The sequence below is a fragment of the Hypanus sabinus genome, chromosome 2, assembly GCF_030144855.1.
Source record: "Hypanus sabinus isolate sHypSab1 chromosome 2, sHypSab1.hap1, whole genome shotgun sequence".
In the NCBI taxonomy this organism is placed as follows: domain Eukaryota; kingdom Metazoa; phylum Chordata; class Chondrichthyes; order Myliobatiformes; family Dasyatidae; genus Hypanus; species Hypanus sabinus.
The window spans coordinates 105910705-105936646 of NC_082707.1; the positions used below are offsets into that span (position 1 = coordinate 105910705).

General features: G+C 43.6%; 1 protein-coding gene across 2 annotated transcripts in view; it reads right to left on the reverse strand.

The window, feature by feature from the left end:
• The window catches only part of ryk (receptor like tyrosine kinase), a 294692-nt gene that overhangs the window by 63053 nt on the left and 205697 nt on the right, over window positions 1-25942 (reverse strand). For both annotated transcript variants that reach the window (XM_059951330.1, XM_059951322.1), the window contains one exon: window positions 4039-4171. In XM_059951330.1, coding sequence (XP_059807313.1) covers window positions 4039-4171 — 133 coding nt within the window. The remainder of the gene's footprint in view (window positions 1-4038; window positions 4172-25942) is intronic.

The following is a 25942-nucleotide window of genomic DNA, read 5'->3' on the forward strand; positions in this document are numbered from 1 at the left end:
GAATGGCGGGGCCCTTGCAAGTGCTGCAGAAAAGGGGGAGCTTGAAGTACAGTTGCAAGAAGTTTGTGATCTCTCTGCAATTATCTGGTTTTCTGCATTCATTACACACAAAATGCGGTCTGATTGTTATCCAAGTACACACAATCTGCCTAAACTAATAACACACAAGCAATTATACTTCTCATCAATATAGAGTCCACCATTTAAACAGTCACAGTCTAGGTTCAAAAATGCAGGTGAACGTCTGGGATAATGCCTTCTACAGAAGCTATTTGGAGTCAGGTGTTCCGATCAACGAGGTGAGATTGGAGGTGTGGGTTGAAGACACAGAAAGTCAAGATACTGACAGAACACACTCTTCAAGAAAGATCTGTTTATGTGCACCATGCCTTGATCAAAACAATTTTCAGAAGACCTTAGAAAAAAAGTAGAGATGCATGAACCTAGAAAAGGTTACAAAAGCATTTCTAAAGACCTGAGTGCTCATCAGCTCACAGTAAGAGAAATTGTCTACAAATGGAGGAAACTCAGTACTGTTGCTATTCTCCCTAGGAGTGGGCATCCTGCAAAGATCACACCAAGAGCACAACATGCAATGCTTAAGGAGGTGAAAAAGAACCCAAAGGTAACAACAAAAGACCTGCAGAAATCTCTAGAATGTGCTAAAGTCTCTATTCACATGTCTACTATATAACCACTGAAGAAGAATGGTGTTAATGGAAGGACACCACGGAGGAAATCACTACTCTCTTAAAAAAAAACACTGCTTTACATCTCAAGTTTGCAAAAGACCACATGGATATTTCAAAATACTTCTGGGACAATGTTCTATGGACAGACGAGGCAAAGGTTAACTTTTTGGCAGAAATGCACTCTGCTACGTTTGGAGGGAAAAGGGGACTGCACATCAACACCTAAACCTCATCCCATGGTGGAAGGACCATCATGGTTTGGGGCTGCTTTGCTGCCTCGGTGTCTGGACAGCTTGCAATTGTTGAGGGAACATTGAATTCAAAATTGTAATAAGACATTCTAAAGGAGAACTTCAGGGTAGCAGTCTGTCTGAAGCCTAATAGAGGTTAGATGATGCAACAAAAGAATAATACAAAACACAAGAGTAAATCAACAACAGAATGGTTTAAAAAGAAGAAACTTCGTGTTTTAGAATGGCCAAGTCAGAATCCAGACCTTAACCTAATTGAGATGCTGTGGAATGACCTTAAGACTGTTCATGCAAAGTATCCTGGCAATATTAATGAACTGAAAGTTTTGTATGGAGGAACAGTCTAAAATTTCTCCTCGCTGTTGTTGCAAACCCAAACTTTTTCTTGCAACTGTATATGGTTCACAGAAAGCAAGGTCACAGGAAGAAAGGGTGATGAAGGCAGCTTTTGGCACATTAGCTGTCATACTTCAGGGCACTGAGTGTACAAGTTCGAGGATCATGGTGCGGTTGTACAGAATGTTCTATAGTACAATAGTGAGGCTACATTTGGAATACTGTGTTTAGTTTTGGTTGCCCTGCTAAAGGAATTATGTTATTAAACCAGAAAAAGTGCAAAAAGCTTTGAATTGAATGAAAGCTTTTACAAGATCTTGAGGTCTATGGAGAGGTTGGACAGGCTTTATTCTTGGTGTAGGAGACTGAGAAGTGATCTTAAAGAGGTATACAAAATCACAAGGGGAATAGATAGAGTAAATTAACTCAGTACTTTTCCTTGGAGTTGAAGAATCATGACTAGGAGTACATACGTTTAAGTTGGGAGTGGAAAGGTTTAATAGGCACTTGAGGACAACTCCCCACCCCACCCCCCACAAGGTGTGTTATACAGTTGGAGTCAGAAGTTTACTTACACCTTAGCCAAATACATTTAAACTCAATTTTTCACAATTCCTGACATTTAATCCTAGAAGACATTCACTGTCTTATGCCAGTTAGGATCACTACTTTTAAATTCGCTTCCTCAAAGGGTGATGGAAGCAGTCACTGAATATCTGCGAAGCAAAAGTAGATCAGTCATCCATCAACATGGATGGCTGAGCGCAGCTAAAGCACTGACTTCTCAGAACAGGTTCAATCAGCCCAGCAGAAATGTGGAAGGATACATGCACTGGCACCTAATCTCCAGCACGGCTTTATTTCTGCATTGTAATCTGCAGCCACTTAAGTTAGGAGTACATTGGCTCACGATGAGCACAGAACTGAAGAATGCCTTAGTGTCACTGAAGCTTACCTTTACTTTTAAAAATCAGAGGACTTTCTAACTCTTACAAATTCATGACAATCACTCATGACCTTCACTCAACTTGAATATTTACTTCAGTGCACTCCCACTCCCAAAAGGCATACAAATCTACATTAATAAGCACTGTTTCTGAATGACACAGCATTTAAAACAATTCCATAAAAGCACAACTACTACATGAAGATATTACATTTCTTGCTGTACGCTGCTGAAAACTTCAACCCATATCCAAATAAGGAATAATTTAAGAATGTGTAGCCTCTACAGATGCAGCTGCTGTAGATTGCACATTAAGTACAAAATTTTATGTAGTTGAATGGAACTGAACAAATCACTTGCTGTCACACATACCACTGAACCTTCAACTAAACCCAAACATGTTCTGATTATCATTTGAACATTAAGTCATTTTAATCCCACAAATGTTATTCTATGAAAGAGCCAGTTATAAATATCTACTACTATTCTTTGGGTTCAGATAACATCAGTAAACAGTGGCACTAACATTTATTTTACTGTTTTACTTATTTTACTGTTAACATTACTCCACAGTTTACAGGTAGATGAAAAACTTTGATGTTTTGTTGTGATTCTTCCTAAAACTGCCATTCAATTAATCCTTATGCAAAACATTGAACACAGTACAGCAAAACACAACCCTCAGCCCACATGTTGTGCCAAACTAACAATTAACAACCTAATTAATCACTTCTACCTGCATTTGGTTCTCATCCCTTCATTGTCTGCACAGTCTTTTATCTAAGAACTTCATAAATGCCTCTATCATATTTGCCTCCACCAGTACTCCCACAAGAACCTCAAGTACTCTATGTAAGTAAAAACTTGCCCCACACATCTCCTTTGAACTTCTTCCTCTAATCTCAGTGAGATGCTTGCCCTCTCATATTAGACATTTCATTCCAGGTAATAAAGATAACAACTGTTCACTCTATCTATGGATCTACAACTTTATAAACATCTACAAGTATACACTCAACCTTCACTGCTCCAAAGGAAACAACGGTGTAGAACATTGCCAAAGGATTAAGTGGATGTCAAATCTCTACTCACAGCACATGCCCTTTAATCTAGACAACATCCTCATAATACTCTTCTGCATCCTCTTCAAAGACTCCACATCCACAAATGGGAGCAATGAGAATTGAATGCAATATTTCAGATACAGCCGAGTTTTATGAAGCTGCAGCACAACTTCTTGACACAGTGCCTTGACTAATCAAGGCAAACACACAATGTAGCTCTTTACCACCCTATCTACCAGTGTGGCCACTTTCAAAGAGCAATGGACTTGAATCTCAAGATCCTTCTGTACATTTGTAATGGTAAGGTTTCTGTCATTATTTGTGTACTGACACTTAACATTTGATCTCCCAAAGCCCAACACCTCACAGTTGTACAGATAAAATTCCATCTGCTATATCTCTGCCCATTACCTGCAATTGATCTTTATTCCACTATATCCTTTGGCAATGTTCAACACCAATCTTTCCATCATCTGTAAACTCACTAAATCACTCATCCATATTTTCATCCAAATCTGTTATATACATCATAGAGCAGAGGTCTCAATACGAATCCCTGAGGAACATCTCTAGTCAGAAGCCTTCAATCAGAGTAAGTCACATCGACCATGACCTTCTATCTTCAATGGGCAAAAGTGGATAGAGAAACATTAACAACCTAATTATAGAGGCTCAGCAGAAAAGGATAAAATTTCTGTGCCGTATCTGTCTCAGACTCTATAAATTGTAAAAAGTGACCTTGAAGTTACCTGTGGATTGTTGGCTTCAGCAAGCTTGCATTGTCGAAGGAAGAGCTTTAGATTTCCCCAATTCATGTACGGAAATAATACCATGGGCCTCTCCCCATCCTCAATGCAAACGTGATTGATAGGCAATAGGTTTCTGGGCCAACACAAAAGCAACACAAAATTAGTCGCAATCAAACAACAATGAACCGTTATAGATTACAGAGTAGTACAGCACTGGACAGGTCATTTGGCCCATGATATTTTGTTGATCTTCATGCCAATTTATACTAAATGCCCTCCTACAGTGTATCATTGATATACTTCCATTCCCTTCATATTCAAATGTATATGTAAAAGCCTCTTAAACTCCACCTAAACTGCCTGATTAACCCATTACAGGGACCAACCAATCTCTGTGAAAAACACTTGGTCCTCACATTACCTTTAAACTTTGCCCCTCCAACCTCAAAAGCATGTCCTCTGGCACTTGACCTTCCTGCTTTGGGGAAAAGATTCTTATTGTCTCCCCTATATATGCATCTCATAATTATTTTTTTTAAACTTTCATCTGCTGTCGGTAGGACAATCAAGTTTTTTTCTATTTTTTCTTATACTTCTGGTCTGGTAGCAAGCTGGTAAACCTCTTCTGCCTCGTCTCCACGTTCTTCCTATAATGGGATGACTAAAACTGCATGCAATACTCCAAGTGTAGTCTGATTAATGTTTTATATAGCTGCAGCTTCACTTCATTACTCGTATACTCAACACTAATACCAATGAAGGCTAGCATGCCACATACCTTATCCATTTTCAGTGAACTGTGGACCTGAACACTAAAGTTCATTGTATATCAATGCTATGAAGGCATCGACCATTAACTGTATATTTTCTTCTTTAAATTAACCTTCCAAAGTCCACACCTAGTCCAGATAAAATTTCCCTGACGTAAGCTGATTTACAGCTCTGTGAGCTCCATGATGAGTGACACCATATTTCTCATGACACACAAGGCTCAAATGTGTAATTTGGTATCTACCCAATGGATTCAAATTCATTTATCAAATGAACATCAAAACATATATTAAAATGCATTGTTTGTGTTAACAACCAATACACCCAAGGATGTGCTGAGCAGCTCCAAAGTGTTATCACACATTCCAGCGCCAACACAGCATGCCCATGTTTAGCAGAAAAACACAGAACACAACAAGCTACAAAACAACAGCAAAACAAACTCCTTTCCTGCCCCTGCTTGCTCAGACATATCCTGGGACTCAATGACCTGGGAGCCAGCTGAACCAGTGGGCCACCAGTCCTCATCCTCACTGGACCTCATCCAAAGATGTCCATTATTTGCATTAGTGCGCAGAGCGGAGACCGAGACTCTGGCATGACCTATAACACCCACACATCCTTGCCCCTAAATCCTAAGCTGATCCCTTACTGTCCCCAAAACCAGCCCTACGAACGTAAAAGCTAAATCTGACTCATGACCTTGACAGAGACCAGAGCTCCATGCCATCTTGACTGAAAACAGATTCTAAAACATGAATAAGTAGTCATATTTCAATGTTAGTTGGCAGAGTATGCAGTACTGATGCAGACACATCAAGCAGAATAACAACAACTTAATTATAGAGCAAACAATGAAGTGCAAGGTGCTTTACAATGGAATAAAGTGCAAACATGAAAATAAAAGACAAAAAGATGTTAATTAAAGCAAGGTTAAATAAATACGTTTTGAGCTGGTGTTTAAAAGTGTCAAGCGAGTATCCCTTACAGTTTTAGATACTGAGTTCCACAGTTTAGGAGCATAGCTTAAAAAAGACAACCTGCCAACTGACTTTCAAAACAGATAGTTTTAATTTAAAAGACCAGCAGAAAACTTGAGAGCTCGAGCAGGATTATAGAACAAAAGCGATTCTCTGATGTACTCTGGTCTCAGACCATTAAGAGCTTTAAACACAAGAGAACTTTACAATTAATTCTAAAAGATATAGGAAGCCAGTGCTAGGTAGCTAGGATGGGGGTGCAATATGCTCCCTCATCCTGGTTTCAGTTAAAAATCCAGCAGTGACATTCTGAATGAGTTGAAGTTTATCAATAGAATGCTTTGGAAGGTCAGTAAAAAGTGCATTGCAGAAATCTGGTCTATTCGATATAAGGTGTGAATTAGATTTTTTTAGCATCATAAAGTGACAGAACCAATTTTTAAATACATAAAATCTTCCTTTCTTGTATTTCCTTCCTCAAACTTCATTCTTCCATGTTCAACACCCCACTCCCTTTTGCCCTTGCTTCTATTTCCCAACCGATATGTTCTGCTTCTGCATCATCCAAGCTCTTGTTTCACCCTCCCTCCTTCTCTACCATCCATCTTTTTCACCTCCATCCTCTGTTCCAACTCCTCCCTCATTTTGACCATCCTGCTGGAAACACCATCAATCCTGCATCTTTGTTAGTTGGTGATATGATGTCTCAACCCAGCCACATTTCATGAATGAGTATTAACTTTAGTCTGTTGAGAATAATTTTTGATGTCAGAACCTGTTGCCAAGTTCTTTGCCAGGCCCAAGCTTACTGCCGTAGCACACAATCTCTGGACCGAAGTCAGACAAACCACGAGAAACAGTCACAGTAATTACACAGTGCAAAGTCTAATTTATTTTTATTTATTGGACTGTGGGTAGATCTATTGTAAATGTCATGGAGCCACAACTTTAAAATACCCTACACCTGGTAGTGCAACTTCAAATTAAAGCTAGTTCAGGATTACCAGAAATAAAAGGCTATTGTGGAAGGAAAAACAGCAGATGTCAGTGGGGAGAGGCTTCAGAAGAATACACAAAGGATTTCAAACTTTATAATCTTGTAAGAAATTAAGATTTAGGATCCGTGAACAGGATTTGTTACTTGACACAGTGATATTCAATGTTTAAGCATATTTATTATCGCGTCTCCAGAAACAGGCCATTCAGCCCAACCAAAGCAACTAATAAGGTCATCTAAGCCAGTTCCATTTGTCTGTATCCCTCCAAACCTTTCCTACCAACATATGTATACAAATGTTCCTCTGGCAGCTTGATCGCTTATACCCACCATTCTGTGCGAAGAGGTTGCTCCCCAGGTCTCAGCTAAATTTCTCCTGTCTCACCTTATCGTGTCCTGTAGTTTTTTGATTCCTTTCCCAGGGTGAAAGATTGGGTGCATTCACCTTTTTTACAGTTGTAATAAGAAGTTTGTGAACCCTTTGCAGTTACCCAGTTTTCTGCATTAATAACTCATAAAAAGTGGTCTAATCTTCATCTGTCACAATATTAGACAAACATAATCTGCCTAAACTAATAGCACACAAGCAATTGTACTTTTTCATCTCTTTATTGAGCACATTGTTGCTCAGGCTGGAAAAGGTATGTGAAACCTTGTATTTAATAACTGGTAGAAACTCTGATAGAAGTAAAAACCTCCACCAAAAGTTTTCTGTAGCAGCTGATGAGACTTGCTCAATGGCAAGATGGATTTTTAGACCATTCCTCCATACAAAACTGTTTCTGGGGGACCTTGCTCTTCAGGCCATCCCAGAACATCTCAATTGGGTTAAGGTTTGCACTCTGATTTGCCATTCCAAAACACAAACTTTCTTCTTTTTAAAACATCCTGTTGTTGATTTACTCTTGTGTTTTGGATCATTGTCTTGTTGCATCATTCAACTTCTGTTATGCTTCAGGTGATAGACAGCTCCTTTGACATTCTCATGTAAAATGTCTTGATACAATTTTGAGTTCATTGTTCCCACAATGATGGCAAGCTGTCCAGGTCCTGAGACAGCAAAGCAGCCCCAAACCACAATGCTCCTTCCACCATGCTTCAGAGTTGGGATGAGAATTTGGTGTTGGCGAGCAGTGCCCCTTTTCCCTCCAAACATAGCAGTATGCATTTCTGTCAGAAACTTCACCTTTTGTCCCTTCTGCCAACAAAAAGTTATCCAGAAGCATTGTGGAACATCCAGGTGGTCTTTTGAAACTTGAGATGTGCAAGCAATGTTTTTATTGGAGAGCAGTTGTATTTTTCTTATCATGGATATGAATGGAGACTTTAGCAAGTTCTAGAGATTTCTGCAGGTCTTTTGTTTTATCCTTGAGCTTTTTTCACCTTCATCAGCATTGCATGTTGTGCACTTGGTGTGATCTTTACAGAATGCCCACTCCTTGGGAGAGTAGCAACAGTACTGAGTTTCCTCCATTTGTAAACAATTTCTCTTACTGTGGACTGAAGAACACTCAAGGCCTTTAGAAATGCATTTGTAACCTTTTCCATCTTCATGCATCTCTGGATGCATGAAGAGGACTAAGGTCCTCTGAAAGTTGTTGTGAGAAGAGCAGGCTCTGTCAGTATCCTGACTGTGTGCAACACCTCCGGTTTCATTCTACTGATTGGAACACCTGATACCAAACAGCTTTTGTAGAGGCATTACACCAGGGGTTTACATACTTTCTTGAACCTTCTGTATGATTACCATTCAGTCTCCTACACAATAAGGACTACCCAACCTCTCCCTATAACTTAGGACCTCAAGTCTTGACAACATTCTGTACACCTTCTTTGCAACTTTTCAAGCCCATTCAATGAGTTGGGAATCAAAACTGTACACAACACATCAGGTATGACCTCACCAAGGTCTTGTACAACTGAAGAAAGAAAGGCATCAAACTAAAGGGAAGATAGAGGTTTGAGGAACTTTTAAAAACTTGCAGAAGGAAACTAAGAAGATCATTCAGAAGGAAAAAATAATTATGAGAGGAGGCTGGCGTCTAATATCAAAGAAGATACTAAAAGCTTTTTTAAGTATATAAAGAGTAAAACAGTCATGGGTAGATATAGGACCAATACAAAATAATGCTGGAGATATTGTAATGAGAGACGCAGAGATGGCAGAGGAACTGAATGTGCATTTTGCATCAGTCTTCACAGTGGAAGACGTCTGCAGTAAACCATTCATTCAAGAATGTCAGGGAAGTGTGGTTTGTGCAGTTAAAATTACGACTGAGAAGGTGCTCAGGATGGTTAATGATCTGGGGGTGGATAAATCTCTTGGACCTGATGGAATGCACCCTCAGGTTCTGAAGGAAGCAGCTGGAGAGATTGCAGAGGCGTTAACGATGACCTAGCGTGGGTGGACCATTGGTTGGTAAGCAGAAAGCAGAGAGTGGAAATAAAGGGATTCTATTCTGGCTGGCTGCCAGTTACCAGTGGAGTTCTACAGAGTGTTGGGACCATTAATTTTTACGATGTATGTCAATGATTTGGACTATGGTATTAAGGGATTTGTGGCTAAATTTGCTGATGATACAAAGATAGGTGCAGGAATGGGTAGTGTTGAGGAAACAGAGAGCCTACAGAGAGACTTAGATAGTTTAGGGGAATGGGCGAACAAGTGGCAAATGAAATACAATGTTGGAAAGTGTGTGGTCATACACTTTGGTGGAAGAAATAAATGGACAGATTATTATTTAGATGGGAAGAGAATTCAAAATGCGGAGATGCAAAGGGACTTGTGCAAGATACCCTAAAGGTTAACCTACAGGTTGAGTTGGTTATGAAGAAGGCAAATGCAATGTTGGCATTCACTTCTAAGGTATAGAATATAAGAGCTGGAATGTAATGTTGAGGCTCTGTAAGGTACTCGTGAGACCACACTTGGGAGTATTGTGTGCAGTTTTGGGCTCCTTATTTTAGAAAGGATATACTGACATTGGACACGAGTAAATCTGCAGATGCTGGAAATTCAAACAACACACACAAACTGCTGGTGGAATGCAGGCAGGCGAGGCAGCATCTATAGGAAGAAGTACAGTTGACGTTTCAGGCTGAGACCTTTTGTCAGGACTAGTCCACCAGCGTTTTGTGTGTGTTACTGACATTGGAGAGGGTTCAGAGAAGATTTACAAGAATGAGAGGGTTACTGTATGAGGAATGTCTGGCAGCACTTGGGCTGTATTCCCTGGAGTTGAGGAGAATGAGGGAGAATCTTTTAGAAACATTACAAATGGTAAAAGGCCTGAACTGATTAGATATTGGCAAAGCTATTTCCCATGGTAGGGATTCTAGGACAAGAGGGTACGATTTCAGGATTGAAGGACGTCCTTTTAGAACTGACATGTGGAGCAATTACTTTAGTCAGAGGGTGGTAAATCTGTGGGATTTGTTGCCACGAGCAGCTGTGGAGGCCAAGTCATTGGGTGTATTTAAGGCAGAGATAGATAGGTTCTTGATTAGCCAGGGCATCAAAGGGTATGGGGTGAAAGCAGGGGAGTAGGGATGACTGGATGAAGTGGATCAACCTATGATTGAATGGCAGAGCAGACTCAATGGACTGAATGGCCTACTACTGCTCCTATATCTTATGGTCTAATCTCCTAGTGGGAAACTGGAAAATTGGAAACCATTTAAAAAGCAACAAAAACCCCCCCACAAAGTAAGCAATTAGGAAAGGGGAGACAGATAAAAAGTGAACACAGTTACCCCTTTCTGAGATACCCCCTGTACCTAATAAAGTCACCACTGAGTGAATGTATGTGGTTTTCTGCTGTTTGACGTGTTGTGCATTCAGAGATGCTCTTGGTTAACGTGCGGTTATTTGAGTCACTGTTGCCTTCCTGTCATTTTAAACCACTCTGGCCACTCTCCTCTGATCTTTCTTTCAACATGGTGTTCATGTCCACAGAACTGCCGTTCTCTGATGTTTTATGTCTCTTGTACAACTCTGATAAACTCTGAAGACAGTTTTGTGTGAAATCAGAGATGATCAGCAGTTTCTGAGATTTTCAAACCACCCCATCTGGCACCAACAATCATTCCACAGTCAAAGTCACTTAGATCACATTTCTTCCCCATTCTGATGTTTGGACTGAACAACAACTGAACCTTTTGACTATGTCTGCATGCTTTCATGCATTGAGTTGCTACCATATGATTGGCTGATCAGATATTTGCATTAACAAGCATTAATGACCATTGAGTGTACGTCCCTTAAAAAAACAAAGAGAAGCTACTGTTGGGTAATGTAGAAATGGCCGAGGCTTTGAATGTCTGTTTTGTGTAAGTCTTCACAGTGGAGGTCATGCTTAACATATTCAAGAAAGGTTACTGACATGATGGAAGGTGAGGACCTTAATGTAATTGCTATCACTGAAGAGGTAGTGCTGGTCAAACTAGTGAATCTAGATGTGGATAAGTCCTCTGGTCCTGATGGAATACTTTTCAATGCACTGAAAGAAATGATACAAGGCACTTATAAATTTACCAAAATTCTCTCGATTCTGGGTCGGCCCCAGCAGACTGGAAGACAGCGAATGTAATACAACTATTTGAAAAAAGATGTAGGGAAAATACAGGTCAATTAACTTCACGTGTGTAGTCTGGAAACCACTTGAAGCTATTGTTATGGAAGTAACAGTCAAACATCTGAATAGAAATGGTTGCATCAAGCAGACAGAGCATGGATTCAGGAAGAGCATTTCCAGTGTGACAAACTTACAGCAGGTTTTTGAAGATACTAATATGAGGAATTGAAGATATAAAAAAAATCATTTTGAACCTATGTAACATCTGGCTCAAAAAATAATTGGGATTGAACAGGAACTTTTGAACTGAAGTAAACTCTGTCTTCAGTAGTTAGCAAAAAAGCTGGCTTATACTAGTACTCTCTTAATTTGCAGAGAGACATTGAGAATTTGATAAATTGTACATTGTACCCTCGATCCAGTAGGGGGGAGGAAGACTCACTAATAAGGACAGAAATGAATATCCGTCTGTAATTAAATCAGGGTCTAGCAAAGGGAGTACCTGATAAGGACTGGACAGCTCATCCATCTGTAATTAAATCTTGATTTAGCACACTCTCTTATCTGTAACTAAGTTTTGCACCAATGGATTTGGTAGGCGTACCAATTCTAATGACATCTTGCAACAGTAATGTATAGGACTTACTATGTATAAATATGTGGATGTAACCAGAGAGAAGTAGTCCATTTGTCAGATGGTGGCAGTATTTATGTGCTTTTCCTTTGACAACTGGGTCTCAAACTCCTGCAGGAGGTTGCGCAAATAAACTATTTTAACTATAAGAAGCTGGTCTCCTGAGTTTTATTCATATTTTATTTTAACATCTGGCATCACTAACTAGATCCCAATGTAGGGAGTGCCAAGTAGACAAGCTGAGTAAGCAGCTGGACCATTCCGAGGACTGCCGAGACCGATTGAGTGCCCAAAAGGCATTTTACCTTTTGTTGCTCTCCCATTAGATTCTTTGTAGGCATGGTCCCTTGTCTAAGGCTGATTACATAACCTTAACGGGATAAGGAAAAATTTGCTAGGAGACTCGTATAAGGTAGGCAAATTTTATTAATTGAGCAGGAGGCGGTACCGGGTAAATTTTGCTAATTGGGCAGAAGGCAGACGTGCCGGGTAAATTTATCAATTGAGCAGGAGGTGCCAAGCCAGGTAAATTTATCTGATTTATTAATTGAGCAGGAGGTTTTGTGCCAGGTAAATTACTTAGAGAGCATGGGTCAATTGCAGTCGATTGATTATGAGTGGGCCAGGAGCAGCCCTACACAATATGCGTGAGTTTTCCAGACAAGGAGAAAGATTTGCGAATGTTGAGTGCAGCACTGAATAAGAAATTGGGGAACAAAATGTGGCCACCGGGGGGGGTACTTGCGATATTACCTCATGAGAACAAGCAGTAAATTAAATATGTTAAAAGAACCATGGAAAGAAGTAGAAATTGTTGAAAAGGGAATGGAAGGAAAAGGCAGATGTAAAGTGTTACAGTAGATTATTAGCAAGCTGGAGGAATAATGCATGTGACAAAGGGATAGAGGTATGTACTGCAGAAGGAACGCCTAAAGGTTGGGAGACGCTAAATGCGGAGCGTGAATGGGTGGATGGGCACTGAAAACCGGAGCAGGAAAAACAATGTAAGCAAACCAAGGCTGACCTAGATAGGAGAGAAGGGCAGGAACGTCAGTCTAAAGTTCGAACTAATAGGGAATCAAGGGATCCCAAACCCATGTCTGGCATACCGACCCTGTTTGAGGACAGTGACCGTGATGAGAAGTGGGCGCCTTACCAGGGACTAAGTGCACCCAGTGCTCGCAACCCCCAATCCTCCCAGTATTTAAATACGGTGGCTGTTCGGATAAAACAGTGGCGGTAGGGAAGGGGAGGTCCCTATACCCGGAGATCCAGAAAGGGAATACAGAGGATTATTTCGAGACAGACAGGGAAGATTCCAATAAAACCCCAGTGTTAATGGCTCCACAAAGACAACTACCCACCTGAATGCTTCCCAATCCATGAGCAGCAGAGGAGGGACAGCCCTCAGTAATTCCTGTGTATGCACCCCGGAAGCCTCAAGAAATGATAATGATCATGAATCAGGCCCCAGATAGAAAAGAAAAACCAGCACAGTTTGCTCACTATGTCTGCAGTACGATACAAATGTATGATGAGACCTCGCAAGATTTATTCAGTCTCTGCTGGATGATTCTCTCAGCTGATGAGGGGTGGAAATGGAAGGCAGAATTAAGACACCAAACCCATCAGGAGTCACAGGCGGAATCCATAATGAGAATGAACAGACCAGATTATTCAAGCCTTGGAGAGGGCTCTCCAACAACCTGTAAACATCACTAAAGTACTTGAATGCAAACCTAAGCCTGGGGAATTGGGACCTGACTATTGGAACAATTTGTAGTCTGCTATAGCACTTTCACAGGAGACTAAACCTTTAATAATGGAAATCCATCCCCCCAGTTTAATGCCTTACTGCTCCAATGCTTACTAAGTTAGCCAACATGACTAAAACAAATAATATGGATTGGAATGACTGAAATCGAATGTGATGAGCTTTGACATATCATTGGGACCTGGCTTTTGAATCCTGATCAAGCTCGAAGGGAACTAATATTAAAGGAGAATATCTTCAGCAGGGAGAAGGCTGGGGATCAGAACTGGGAACAAAATCCTACCAATGGACAGCTGGGAACAACGACCGCATTCTCTGCCCACAACCCGCTTAGAAATTAACGAGCAAGGATGCTCCCTACTGTGAGTATCACCCCTCAGAAAGAGCCCAATGTAATACTGCAAGTTGCTGGAATTCTAATTCCGTTTATGATTGATACGGGGGGGGGGGGGGGGCAACTACATCCACTCTTGATCAGGAAATAATATTGGAAAAGGGATTCCAGCTATCAGATGCTACGGTCACTCTGGGTTCGAAGGCACAGAACATACTTATTCACATACCCAGCCACTGCAGGTGGAATTTCAGGGGAACCGGTGTGAGGTTTCATTTACAGTCACCACCAATCTGGAGTGTAACCTTGCTCTGTTTATTGGAAGTCGAGATTCTATGCATGGACAAGGGTATCACCCTGCAACTAGTGAACAACCGACAGCTTCTTCAGTTTCCAATGCCCCAATGGTGGGCACTTAATCTGGACACCACTTCATTTGAACCCCCTCTGCCAGCAGTCGATCTCCATGTCACCTTCTGCTATGACCCTACAGAGTGCTCAACTGAGGAAAGCCAATATTATGCACCCCTCAAGGGACAGAAGTTCCCAGTCTCGGTGACTGGAGAGGCTAAAGGGAGAAAGGGCAGTGCTTTACTGGCTGAAGTTCCAGATTTCCTTTGGCGGCAGACAGGAGTGGTGGTTCTACATACCACCATTAGGGTTTGCCCTGGGTTCAACCCAGAGAGCCTAGGGTTCCTTGCCTGCACCCTGACAAAACAAGCCTCCAGCACTGAGGGAGAATGGCAAGACTTTGCCCGTGGGTCAACTCCAATACTAGAAGGAGTCAGAGGTGAAGACGGGACATCTGGTAAAACATTCTTTCGATGTTGACTGAACCCAAGAAGTTGTACCCCATCTCAGGCCATGAAATTAGCCGCACCAACTGCACCCCCATCCAGATGACTGTGAAAGAAGGACAGACTCTCCCATCCATTCCACAATACCCCCTCAAGCCCGAAACAACGTTTTATAAGGATGAAAACTCTTTTGTGGATCTAGCAGGGAAACAATGTTCTGGCTATGCGATAGTGACGGACAGTGAAGTAATTGAGCAGGCTTCTTTTGAAGCAGCTGTCTCAACCCAGAAGGCTGAACTGTTTGCACTGTCTCGACTCCTGTTATGTATTTGGAGTTGCACATGACTATGGGGCTCTCTGGGAACATTAGGGATTCCTGACTTCCTCTGGCCACCCCACCAGCAATGCTACCTTTGTAAACAACTTACTCACTGCTCTACTGCTACCTCGAGTTTTGGCTATTATTAAATGTGCAGCCTACACCCACATGTCCGACCCAGTCACTAAAGGCAATGCTTTAGCAGATAAGACAGCGAAAAGTGCAGCACCATCCTTGGTAGTTGTAGTCCCCTCGGGTTTCGATCAAGCAACCCTCTGTGACTTAAGCAGAATGGGTTTGCCAGACATGTGGGAGGTACGTACTTTCAGGGGGATGAGGAGGAGCGCAAATTGTGCTCCTAGATGGGGTGCCAAAAAGACCCCGACCTAGGTTTTTGGATCACCACAGTGGGGCGGGTTTGTGCTCCTACACAGTTTTTACCAGTATTGGTCAATTATATACATAACTCTACACACCTGGGGAAGGAGGGAATGGTCGGTAATCTGTACCCTGCTCTCCAGGTACCACTCCCTTGCCAGGTAGGCCTTTCTCATGTCTACAAGTTTTTTTTATTGTATTACATTGTTATAGATACTGCTTAGTTATGATAGATGTGTTTAGTAGATGGATTGAAGCTATTCCAACTATCAATAATACTGCTATGACTGTTGTGAAAGAATTATTACGGGAAATAATTCCCAGGTACGGCCTGCCAGAGATGCTGAGCTCTGACAATGGCCCACAGTTTGTGACAAAAGTAAATGAAGGGGTATGTAACAAACTAGCTATCAAACAACAATTCCACTGTATACACCACCCACAGGCCGCTGTCATAGTGGAGACAGCCAATGGCACTCTGAAGAGTAAATTAGCAAAACTAACAGCGAAGACTGGACTCACTTGGTTGAAGGTTCAACCGCTAGCCCTATTCCACATGAGGGTTACCCCACAGGGGAAACAGGGTTGTCACCAGCTGAAGTCATTTATGGACAGCCCATGAGGACATCCTGGGGACCAAAATCTTGTGTACCATTGCTCCTAGAAAGTCTACCAGCAAAAGTTGGATATGCATACCCTGGGGGAAGAGATGGGGAAATATATATGCCAACTAACCAAAATTCTTCAACCATTATATTCACAGGTATGACAGGCTTACATGGAAGCGAACTTCTCCGCAGAGAGGAGTGACTATCCCACCTTAGAACCTGGGGATTTTGTCCTGATCAAGAACTGGGACCGAGGGAAACTCGGACCTCAGTGGAGAGGACCATATTAGATGTTACTGACCATTCCCAGGGCTGTGAAACTGAAGTGTCAACCTTGGTAGATACATCTAACAACACATACAAATTGCTGGTGGAACTCTGCAGGCCAGGCAGCATCTATAGGAAGAAGTAGAGTCGACATTTTGGGCCAAGACGCTTCATCAGGACTAACTGAAAGAAAAGATAGTAAGAGATTTGAAAGTGGGAAGGGGAGGAGGAGATCCAAAATGATAGAAGATAGGAGGGGGAGGGATGAAGCTTAGAGCTGGAAAGTTGATTGGCAAAAGGGATACAGAGCTGGAGAAGGGAAAGGATCATGGGACGGGAGGCCTAGGGAGAAAGAAAGGGGGAGGGGAGCACCAGAGGGAGATGGAGAGCAGGCAAGGAGTGATTGTGAGAGGGGCAGAGAGAGAATGAAAGAGAGGGGGGGAGGGAGAGGGAGAATAATAAATAAATAAGGCATGGGGTAAGAAGGGGAGGGGGGCGTTAACGTAAGTTAGAGAAATCAATGTTCATGCCATCAGGTTAGAGGCTACCCAGACGGAATATAAAGTGTTATTCCTCCAACCTGAGTGTGGCTTCATCTCGACAGTAGAGGAGGCCATGGATAGATATATCAGAATGGGAATGGGACTGTTGCACAGGGCGACAGAGGAGAACCCAAGTGCAGGACACCGGCATGTCGACTGAGTTGGGGATGCCGACATAGACTTGAATGTACAACAGCAAACTGGAGGAATCTTGACAAGGAGACGGGATTTACAGGGACTACCTTGAAACTGGAGCTGAACTTAGAGCTAACGGCTCTAATCAGACGAGGGCATGAAGTATCACATGAGAATAGACCAACAAACTGGCAACCTGTTATAGTGACACTATCATACTAATTTCACAGTCTCCGATGAAAACCAGGTGTACTGTAATTAAGTAAACTACCAGCAATTGGAAATCAAATGACTGAAATTAGGGCATAATCAGAGAAAGGAGCGTTAAAGGGGAACAGTCAACCAGAACCATGACAGTACCCCTCCCTCAATGGGAGCTTCCTGGTGACCCCCCAGGCTTGTCTGGATGGTTCTGATGGACATCCCGAATGAGAGAAAATTCCAGGATGAAGGAGTGGGGAATCCAGGAATGTTCGTCCAGGCCATATCCCTCCCAGTCTCGCAGGTACTGGCAACCCCTGCCCCATGATGGGCATCCAAGAACCGCTGGACAGTGTATGCTGGATGGTCGGCGATGATCGGGGGGGGGGAGGGGGTTCTGTCGGAGGGCACAAGGGGCTGACGGAAACTGGTTTTAACTAGGAGACATGAAATGTAGGATTGATCCTCATAGACGTAGGTAGTTAGAGCCAAATTGCCGTGGAATTGATAATGCTCTCAATCTTGAGAGGTCCCAGGAAGCGGGGGACGAGCTTCTTGGGCTCGTTCTTGAGGGGAGTGTTTCTAGATGAGAGCCACACCATCTGCCCAGGTCGATACTCAGGAGCAGGTACGATGGCAGTCGGCAAATTTTCAGTTACGGTTGGCTGAGCGAAGCAGGGCCGTGCGTGTGTCTTCCCAGACATTTCGGCACCTGTGTATAGCAGCCTGGACTGACGGCACTGCAATCTCCTCTTCCTGGGCGGGAAAAGGGGGGGGGTTTGATAACCAAGAGAGCTTTCAAATGGAGATTTTCCAGTAGCGGTACTGACCAGAAAGTCATGGGCGTATTCTACCCATGCAAGATGGTTGCTCTAGGTAGATGGGTTGTGGGCTGTTATACAATGTAACGCTGCCTCCAACTCCTGGTTGATCTGCTCTGTTTGCCCCTTCGTCTGTGGGTGAAACCCAGACGACAGGCTAACTGAGGCACCAAGGGCTTGACAAAAAGATCTCCACACTTGTGAAGTGAATTGAGATCCCCAGTCGGAGACAATATCTGAAGGGATTCTGTGAAGTTGGAAAACGTGGGTGACGAGAAGGTCTGTGGTCTCCTGCGCGGAAGGTAGTTTAGGGAGGGCTACAAAATGCACTGACTTGGAGAAACGGTCCACCACAGTAAATACGGCAGTGTTTCCATGTGAAGGGGGTAGACAGTGACAAAATCTAGAGTGATGTGTGACCAGGGACGACCAAGGACAGGTAAGGGACGAAGTAATCCCGCAGGATAGCCGATGGGAGGCTTTTCCATGGGGGCAGATGGAACATGCAGAGACATAGGAATGGGTGTCAGCGTCATGGAGGGCCACCAAAAATGTCTCTTCAGGAGGGTCAGAGTCCTGATCGATTTCGGGATGGCAGGCGAAACAAGAAGTGTGCCCCTACTAGAGAACCTGCAATCGAACAGAATCAGATACAAAGAGGCGATTGGGAGGTCCGGTGCCTGGGTCCGGTTAAGTCCTTTAGGCCTCTTTGACTCTGGACTCAATCTCCCAGGTGAGGGCAGCCACTACACAGGATGATGGAAGGATGGTATCAGGATTGGGAAGGTCCTCCTCGGAAACGTATTGACAGGAGAGAGCATTGGGCTTCCTGTTCTTGGACTCTGGACAATAGGTAAGGGTAAACCTGAACCAGCCAAGAAATAATGCCCAACTTGCCTGGCGGGAATTCAGATGTTTGGCGGTTTAGACATATTCAAGGTCCTTGTGGTCTGTCCAGACGATGAACGAGTGTTCCATCCCCTCCAACCAGTGCCTCCATTCTTCCAACGCCAGTAGCTCCCAGTTCCCTACATCGTAGTTTTGTTCAGCGGGAGGCAGTTAGCAAGAGAAGAAGACACAGGGATGTAGTTTCTGATCTGGGCCCAAATGTTGGTACAGTACCGCTCCCACTCCGGAGTTGGAGGCATCAACCTCCACAATGAATTAACAGGAGGGGTCTGGTTGAATCAGAACGGGAGCAGACGTGAAATGCTTCTTTAGTTCTGCGATTGCTGAGTCCGCCTCAGAATTCCAAAGGAAAGGTGGAGTAGGTGAGGTAAGTCGGGTAAGAGGAGCAGCCACCTGACTGTAACCCCAGGAACAGTTGGAGTTGCTTGCGGTCCATGGGTTTCGGCCACTCCGCCACAGCCTGGATCTGCTTGGGATCAGCTCTCACCTGTCTGCTCTCGATAATATAACCTAGGAAGCTGACCAAAGGAACGTGGAACTCGCATTTCTCTGCCTTTACGAATAATTTATTCTCCCCCAGCCTCTGCAGGGCTTGACGGACATGATGAACGTGTTGCTGGGGACTGCTGGAAAAGATCAGGATGTCATCCAGGTAGACAAACAAAGCGGTAAATAAAGTCTCTTAGTACATCGTTAATCAAGGTTTGAAAAATTGCGGGGGCATTGGTGAGGCCAAAGGGCATGACCAAGTACTCGAAGTGACCTAAAGGGGTATTGAATGCCGACTTCCACTCGTCCCCCTCCCTTATTCGGACCAAATGGTAGGCGCTTCGTAGGTCCAAATTCCGAGAAGATGCTGGCTCCGTGAAGTGGTTCGAACGCAGAACTTAAAAGAGGCAGTGAGTACTTGTTCTTTACGGTTATGTGATTTAGGCCTCGGTAGTCGATACAGGGACAGACAGAACCATCCTTCTTCCTCACAAAGAAGAACCCTGTGCCCACCAGGGAGGATGAGGGTCAGATAATGCCTGCCGCAAGAGATTCACTGATGTAACCCTCTTTTGCTTCCCTCTCTGGCTGGGACAAGTTATACAGCTGACTGGTGGGTAGAGGAGCTCCAGGGAAAAGGTCAACAGCACAATAGTAAGGTCAGTGTGGAGGTAGGGAAAGGGCGCATTGTTTACTAAACACTTGTCCCAGATCGTGGTACTCCGCTGGAACCCTGGACAAGTCGGGGGGTTTAACGGCAGATGAGGTCGTGGTGGTTTTTTCAGGGGAAAGGGCCGACTGTAGACAAGTGGAGTGACAAAATGGACTCCAGCTGGCTATCTTCCCAGTGGAAAAATCAATGTAAGGATTATGGCAGCTTAACCAGGGGCAACCAAGGACTATAGGAGCTTGAGAGGAAATTAAGTTAAATTGTACCTGTTCCTGATGGTTCCCAGAGAGAACCAAAGACAGTGGTGGTATCCGGTGAGTGACTCAGGCCAGAAGTTTTCTGTGCAGTGCCCAGGCTTCCAGAGGGGCACTCAACGGCTCCCAAGGAATTCCAGCCTGGGAAGCTATGTTTTCATCCAACAGATTCCCCTCAGCACTGGAGTCTACCAAGGCAGACAAGGACAGGGACTGTTGGTTGTAGCTTATAGTAGCTTGGATCTGCATCTGGGATTGGGGGACAGAAGGGAATGTAGTCTGACTCACCAGGATCCCTCTTTCTACTTGTAAGCCCTCCCTTTTGGATGAAGGGAACAGGCCATACTGACCGGAATAGAAACAATCCCCTGTTCTGAATCTCAGGAGTCCCAGCTGCATTGGTTCCTCTCCCTGGGTGGTGGAAACAGCCGGGCTCTATTGTAGGAACGGGAGGAGGAGAAAGGGTGGGGCTGGGAGTAGATGGTAAAGCGTGCTGTGGGGTGGCCAACGGAGTAGGACAACTGGTTCTCTCTCTCTGATGTTCTCAGAGTTGGTTGACCAGCCTGGTGGCTAGGGAGATCACTGAATCCAGGCTGTTAGTGTCATCCCTAGCCACCAACTCGTCCTTTACCTTGTGACAGAGGCCTTGCTGGAATATCTCCTGGAGTGCCTCATAATTCCAGCCTGAGTCAGCCGCTAGCATCCGGAACTCCACGGAGTATTTGGCAACACTGTGTAAGCCTTGTCGAAGGGTGAGTAGACGCTCAGTGGCATCTTTACTGTGGACAGGATGGTCAAAAATCTTCCTTATTTCTGAGATGAAGGTGGGGAAGGAAGAGCAGGTCTCTGGCTGACTATCCCAAATTGCGATGGCCCATGCTAAGGCATTTCCTCGCAACAACCCCATAATGTAAGCTATTTTTGATCTGTCCATGGCGTACGTGGATGGCTGCTGCTCAAACACCAAGGAGCATTGTAGTAGAAAGGCCCGGCACTTCCCCAGATCTCCAGCGTAGGGTTCTGGCTCAGGTATGTGCGGCTCTCTTAGCAGACGTGTAGTTGACGCATTGGGTGTCGCCACTCCAGGCTGTCTGGGCTGGTCAGACAGAGTTCCCACAGTCAACGGGGTAAAGGTGGATACATGGTCGACCTGTTTACTGACCTTTCTTATGTTCACTGACAGGGAATGGAGGTTCTCCATGACATCCCGGAGCAGCTGATCGTGCAAGCTCAGGAGGGAGCCCTGGCTGATGAGGGCTTGTTGCAGAGGATTCATATCCACAGGGTTCATTATGACCAGTTTGTTCCGTTGCACTTAGGAGAACCCAAGTGGAGGACACCAGCATGTCGACTGAGTTGGGGATGCCAACGTAGACGTGAACATAGAACAGCAAACTGGAGGAATCTTGACAAAGAGACAGGATTTACAAAGACTATCTTGAAACTGGAGCTGAACTTAGAATTAAAGGTTCTAATTGGACAAGGGAACGAAGTATCACACGAGAATAGACCAACAAACTAACAACCTGTGATAGTGACGCTATCGTACTTATTTCACAGTCTCTGATGTAATTAAGTAATCCACCAGCAATTGGAAATCTAATGACTGAAATTAGGGCATTATCAGAGAGAAAGGAGTGTTAAAAGGGAACAACCAACTGGAACCATGTGGAATTAAAATATGTGGCCACTGGGAGATACTTATTTCTTTGGCGGACAGAGCGTAGGTGTTCAGCGAAACAGTCTCCCAGTCTGCATCCGGACTCACCAATATATAGAAGGCCGCCCTGGGAGCACCGGACGCAGTATATCACAGCAGCCAACTCACAGGTGAAGTGTTGCCTCACCTGGAAGGACTGTCTGCGGCCTTGAATGGTGGTGAGGGAGGAAGAATAAGGGCAGGTGTAGCACTTGTTCCGCTTACGTAGATAAGTGCCAGGAGGGAGATCGGTGGGAAGGGATGGGGGGGAGAAATGAATGGACAAGGAAGTCACGTAGGAAATGATCCATGCGGAAAGCAGAAGTGGGGGAGGGAAAGATGTGCTTGGTAGTGGGATCCCGTTGGAGGTGGCGGCAGTTACGGAGAAGTATATGTTGGACCTGGAGGCTGGTGGGGTGGTAGGTGAGGACAAGGGGAACCCTATCCCGTGGGGTGGCAGGAGGATGGGGTGAGAGCAGGTGTGTATGAAATGGGAGAGATGCGTTTGAGAGCAAAGTTGATGGTGGGAAGCCTCTTTCTTTAAAGAAGGAAAACATCTCCTTCGTCCTGGAATGAAAAGCCTCATCCCGAGAGCAGATGCGTCGGAGGAATTGCAAGAAGGGGATGGCCACAATCTCTCCTTGCCTACTCTCCATCTCCCTCTGGTGCTCCCCTCCCCCTTTCTTTCTCCCTAGGCCTCCTGTCCCAAGATCCTTTCCCTTCTCCAGCTCTGTATCCCTTTTGCCAATCAACTTTCCAGCTTTTAGCTTCACCCCTCCCCCTCCTGTCTTCTATCATTTCGGATCTCCCCGTCCCCCTCCCACTTTCAAATCTCTTACTATCTTTTCTTTCAGTTAGTGCTGACAAAGGGTCTCAGCCCGAAATGTCGACTGTACTTCTTCCATGGCCTGCTGTGTTCCACCAGCATTTTGTGTGTGTTGCTTGAATTTTCAGCATCTGCAATTTCCTTTTGTTTGCGAGATACATCGAACAGACTGCAAACGTGTTACTGAAGGAACAGAGTAGAAGGACTCTCTCGGACTAAAGGAAAATGCATTGGTTAATAGTGGTGTTCATGGTTATGTCTTTGAGACGGCTCACCCCAGCATCCAGGGGCCCCCATGTCAACACCTTTCTGTCTCTCTGTCACACCTATGCCAAACAGGTAGAACTAGGGCCCTGCTGGGTTTGCACTGAAATTCCGCTGCGTGGTCAAACTATGATTCCAATGTCAGTAATCCCGCTCAACCAGAGTGAGGAACTCTCAGCCTGGGCTTTCTCAAACAACACCCGGGGAAGTGAGGTGAGGAACTGTAGTCCAGTCAGAGATGACTGTGGCTGTCAATGTTTTGAGGGATGGTATCTCAGCCCTCATCAAACGGAACCTCATATACTGGGAAACATGCATCTTGGCCATAACTGCAAGTGCCCAGCGGTGGAGTAGTAAATGCCACCTGTTACTGTAACTTCCAGGGAGGGGAAGATGCATTTTTTTCTGGTAAATAGCAGCTATATCACCTATACCACAGCAGACCCTCCCAGATCAGTAAATGGCACCCACTGGGTGTGTGGAAATCGGGCCTATATATGACTCCCAAGGGAAACTGCCAACAGATGGGACCCGCAAAGTTCCAGCAGAGGGTGGACCGGCTGTTGTTACCTAGCATATTTAGTACCCCATCTGAGGGTCGTGGCCTAGCTACACGATCACCCCCATTGGAACAGGCAGTAGAGAGGAATAACTGAGACTGAGGGATTTTGGATGACTGTTTTTCCCTCCATGGAGTAGCCAGGAATTCACGAGAGATAATCAATTTGGCTACAGCACTTGAGGAGTTGGCCAACAATACTGCAGGGGCCCTGACAGAAACACAGGCCCAAGTAAAAGAAATATCCACTGAAATGATTGCAATCCAGCAAACAGTCCTATAGAACCAGATGGCCCTTGATTTCATTCTGGCAGAAAAAGGAGGAACGTGCACCATTGTAGGGAAAGAATGCTGTACCTACATACCCGACGAATTTAGTAACATGTCGTCCCTTTCTGAGCATATAACCCAGGAAATACAAAAGATTCATAACGTAGGACAGAGATTGCATGGGTTTGGCAGCAGGACAGGATGGTGCTCGTTTGGCAGCTTCTTTGGGAATGCTATTGAATTATGGAAGTATTGTACTTATTACAATTGTTGTCATTCTTGTATTGCGATGCTTTTGGCTACTGATGGCTAGCCTCTTCAGCCGTGGGATCCATTTGTAACCTTTGGGCCCTGAGAGTTATCATGAAATGATAAAAAGGAGGAAATGAGGAATTGAGGATATATTAAAAAAAATCGTTTTGAACCTATGTAACCTCTGGCTCAAAGAATAATTGGGACTGAATAGAAATTTTTGAATTGAACTAAACTCTGTTTTCAGTGGTTAGCAAAAAAACCGGCTAGTAGTAGTACTCTCTTAATTTGCAGAGACATTGAGTATTTGATAAATTGTACATTGTACCCTCGTTTGAGTAGGGGGAAGAAGGACTCACTGATAAGGACAGGAATTAATATCCGTCTGTAATTAAATCTTGATTTAGCAGACTCTCTTATCTGTAACTAAATTTTGCACCAATGGACTTGGTAGACATACCAGTTCTAATGACATCTTGCAACAGTAATGAATGGGACTTACTATGTATAAATATATGGCTGTAACCAGAGAGAAGTAGTGCACTTGTCAGATGGTGGCAGTACTTCCCTTTGACAACTGGGTCTCAAACTCCTGCAGGTGGGTGTGCAATAAACTGCTGTAACTATAAGAAGCTGGTCTCCTGAGTTTTATTCAGATTCTACTTTAACAATGTAATGGATAATTAAGACCAGGTGCTTGTTGTATATTTGGATTACCAGGTACTTGTTAAAGTGCCACAGAAAGACCAAAAAAACACAGGAGCAGAACTAGGCATTTGATTCATTGAGTCGTCTCTACCATTTGATCATGGCTGATTATTTTCCCTCTCAACCCCGTACTCCTGCTTACTCCTATATCCTTTGATTAATCAAGAACCTCTGCTTTAAATATATTTAATTGTTTGGTACCATAACTGCCTTTGACAATGAATTCCACAGATTCCCTGCCCTTTAGCTGAAGAAATTCATGCTCATCTCTGTTCCAGTCTCCAGAATAAATAAAGGACAAAAAGTATTGAAAAGGATCTTAATTATATTTTTAAAGCTTCAGACCTTTTCAATTTGGAAAACCAAAGGAATAGTAACTTTTTTAGATTTAATCTTGGGTAATTGTCTAATGTCTTTCACTCAATTAGCGGATAAATGACTTAGCTAATGTACACTTCTTTAGATATTTACAAATTAGGAATTTTCTACATAATTTACTGCCAGATTTTCTTTTGGCTTATTCACTTAATATTATTGATAACCATTTCAAAAAGGACTAATAGCTATAATTTATTAAAGGTTATTGAACTTGCGTATGTTATCTAATGATAAAATTAAAGCTGCGTGGGAACTGGAGTTCTGAAAGTCACTTTCAGATAATCAATGGGATAAAATTTTACATCTGGTAAATACTTCCTCTATTTGTGCCCGTCACTCCTTGATACAGTTCAATATAGTGCATCGGGCGCATATGTCAAAGGACAAATTAGACTGTATTTTTTCTAATATTAATCACATTTGTGAAAGATGTTCTGGTTTTGCATGAAGTTGGATAATTTTTGGAAAGAAGTCTTCAAAACAGTCAAACTTTC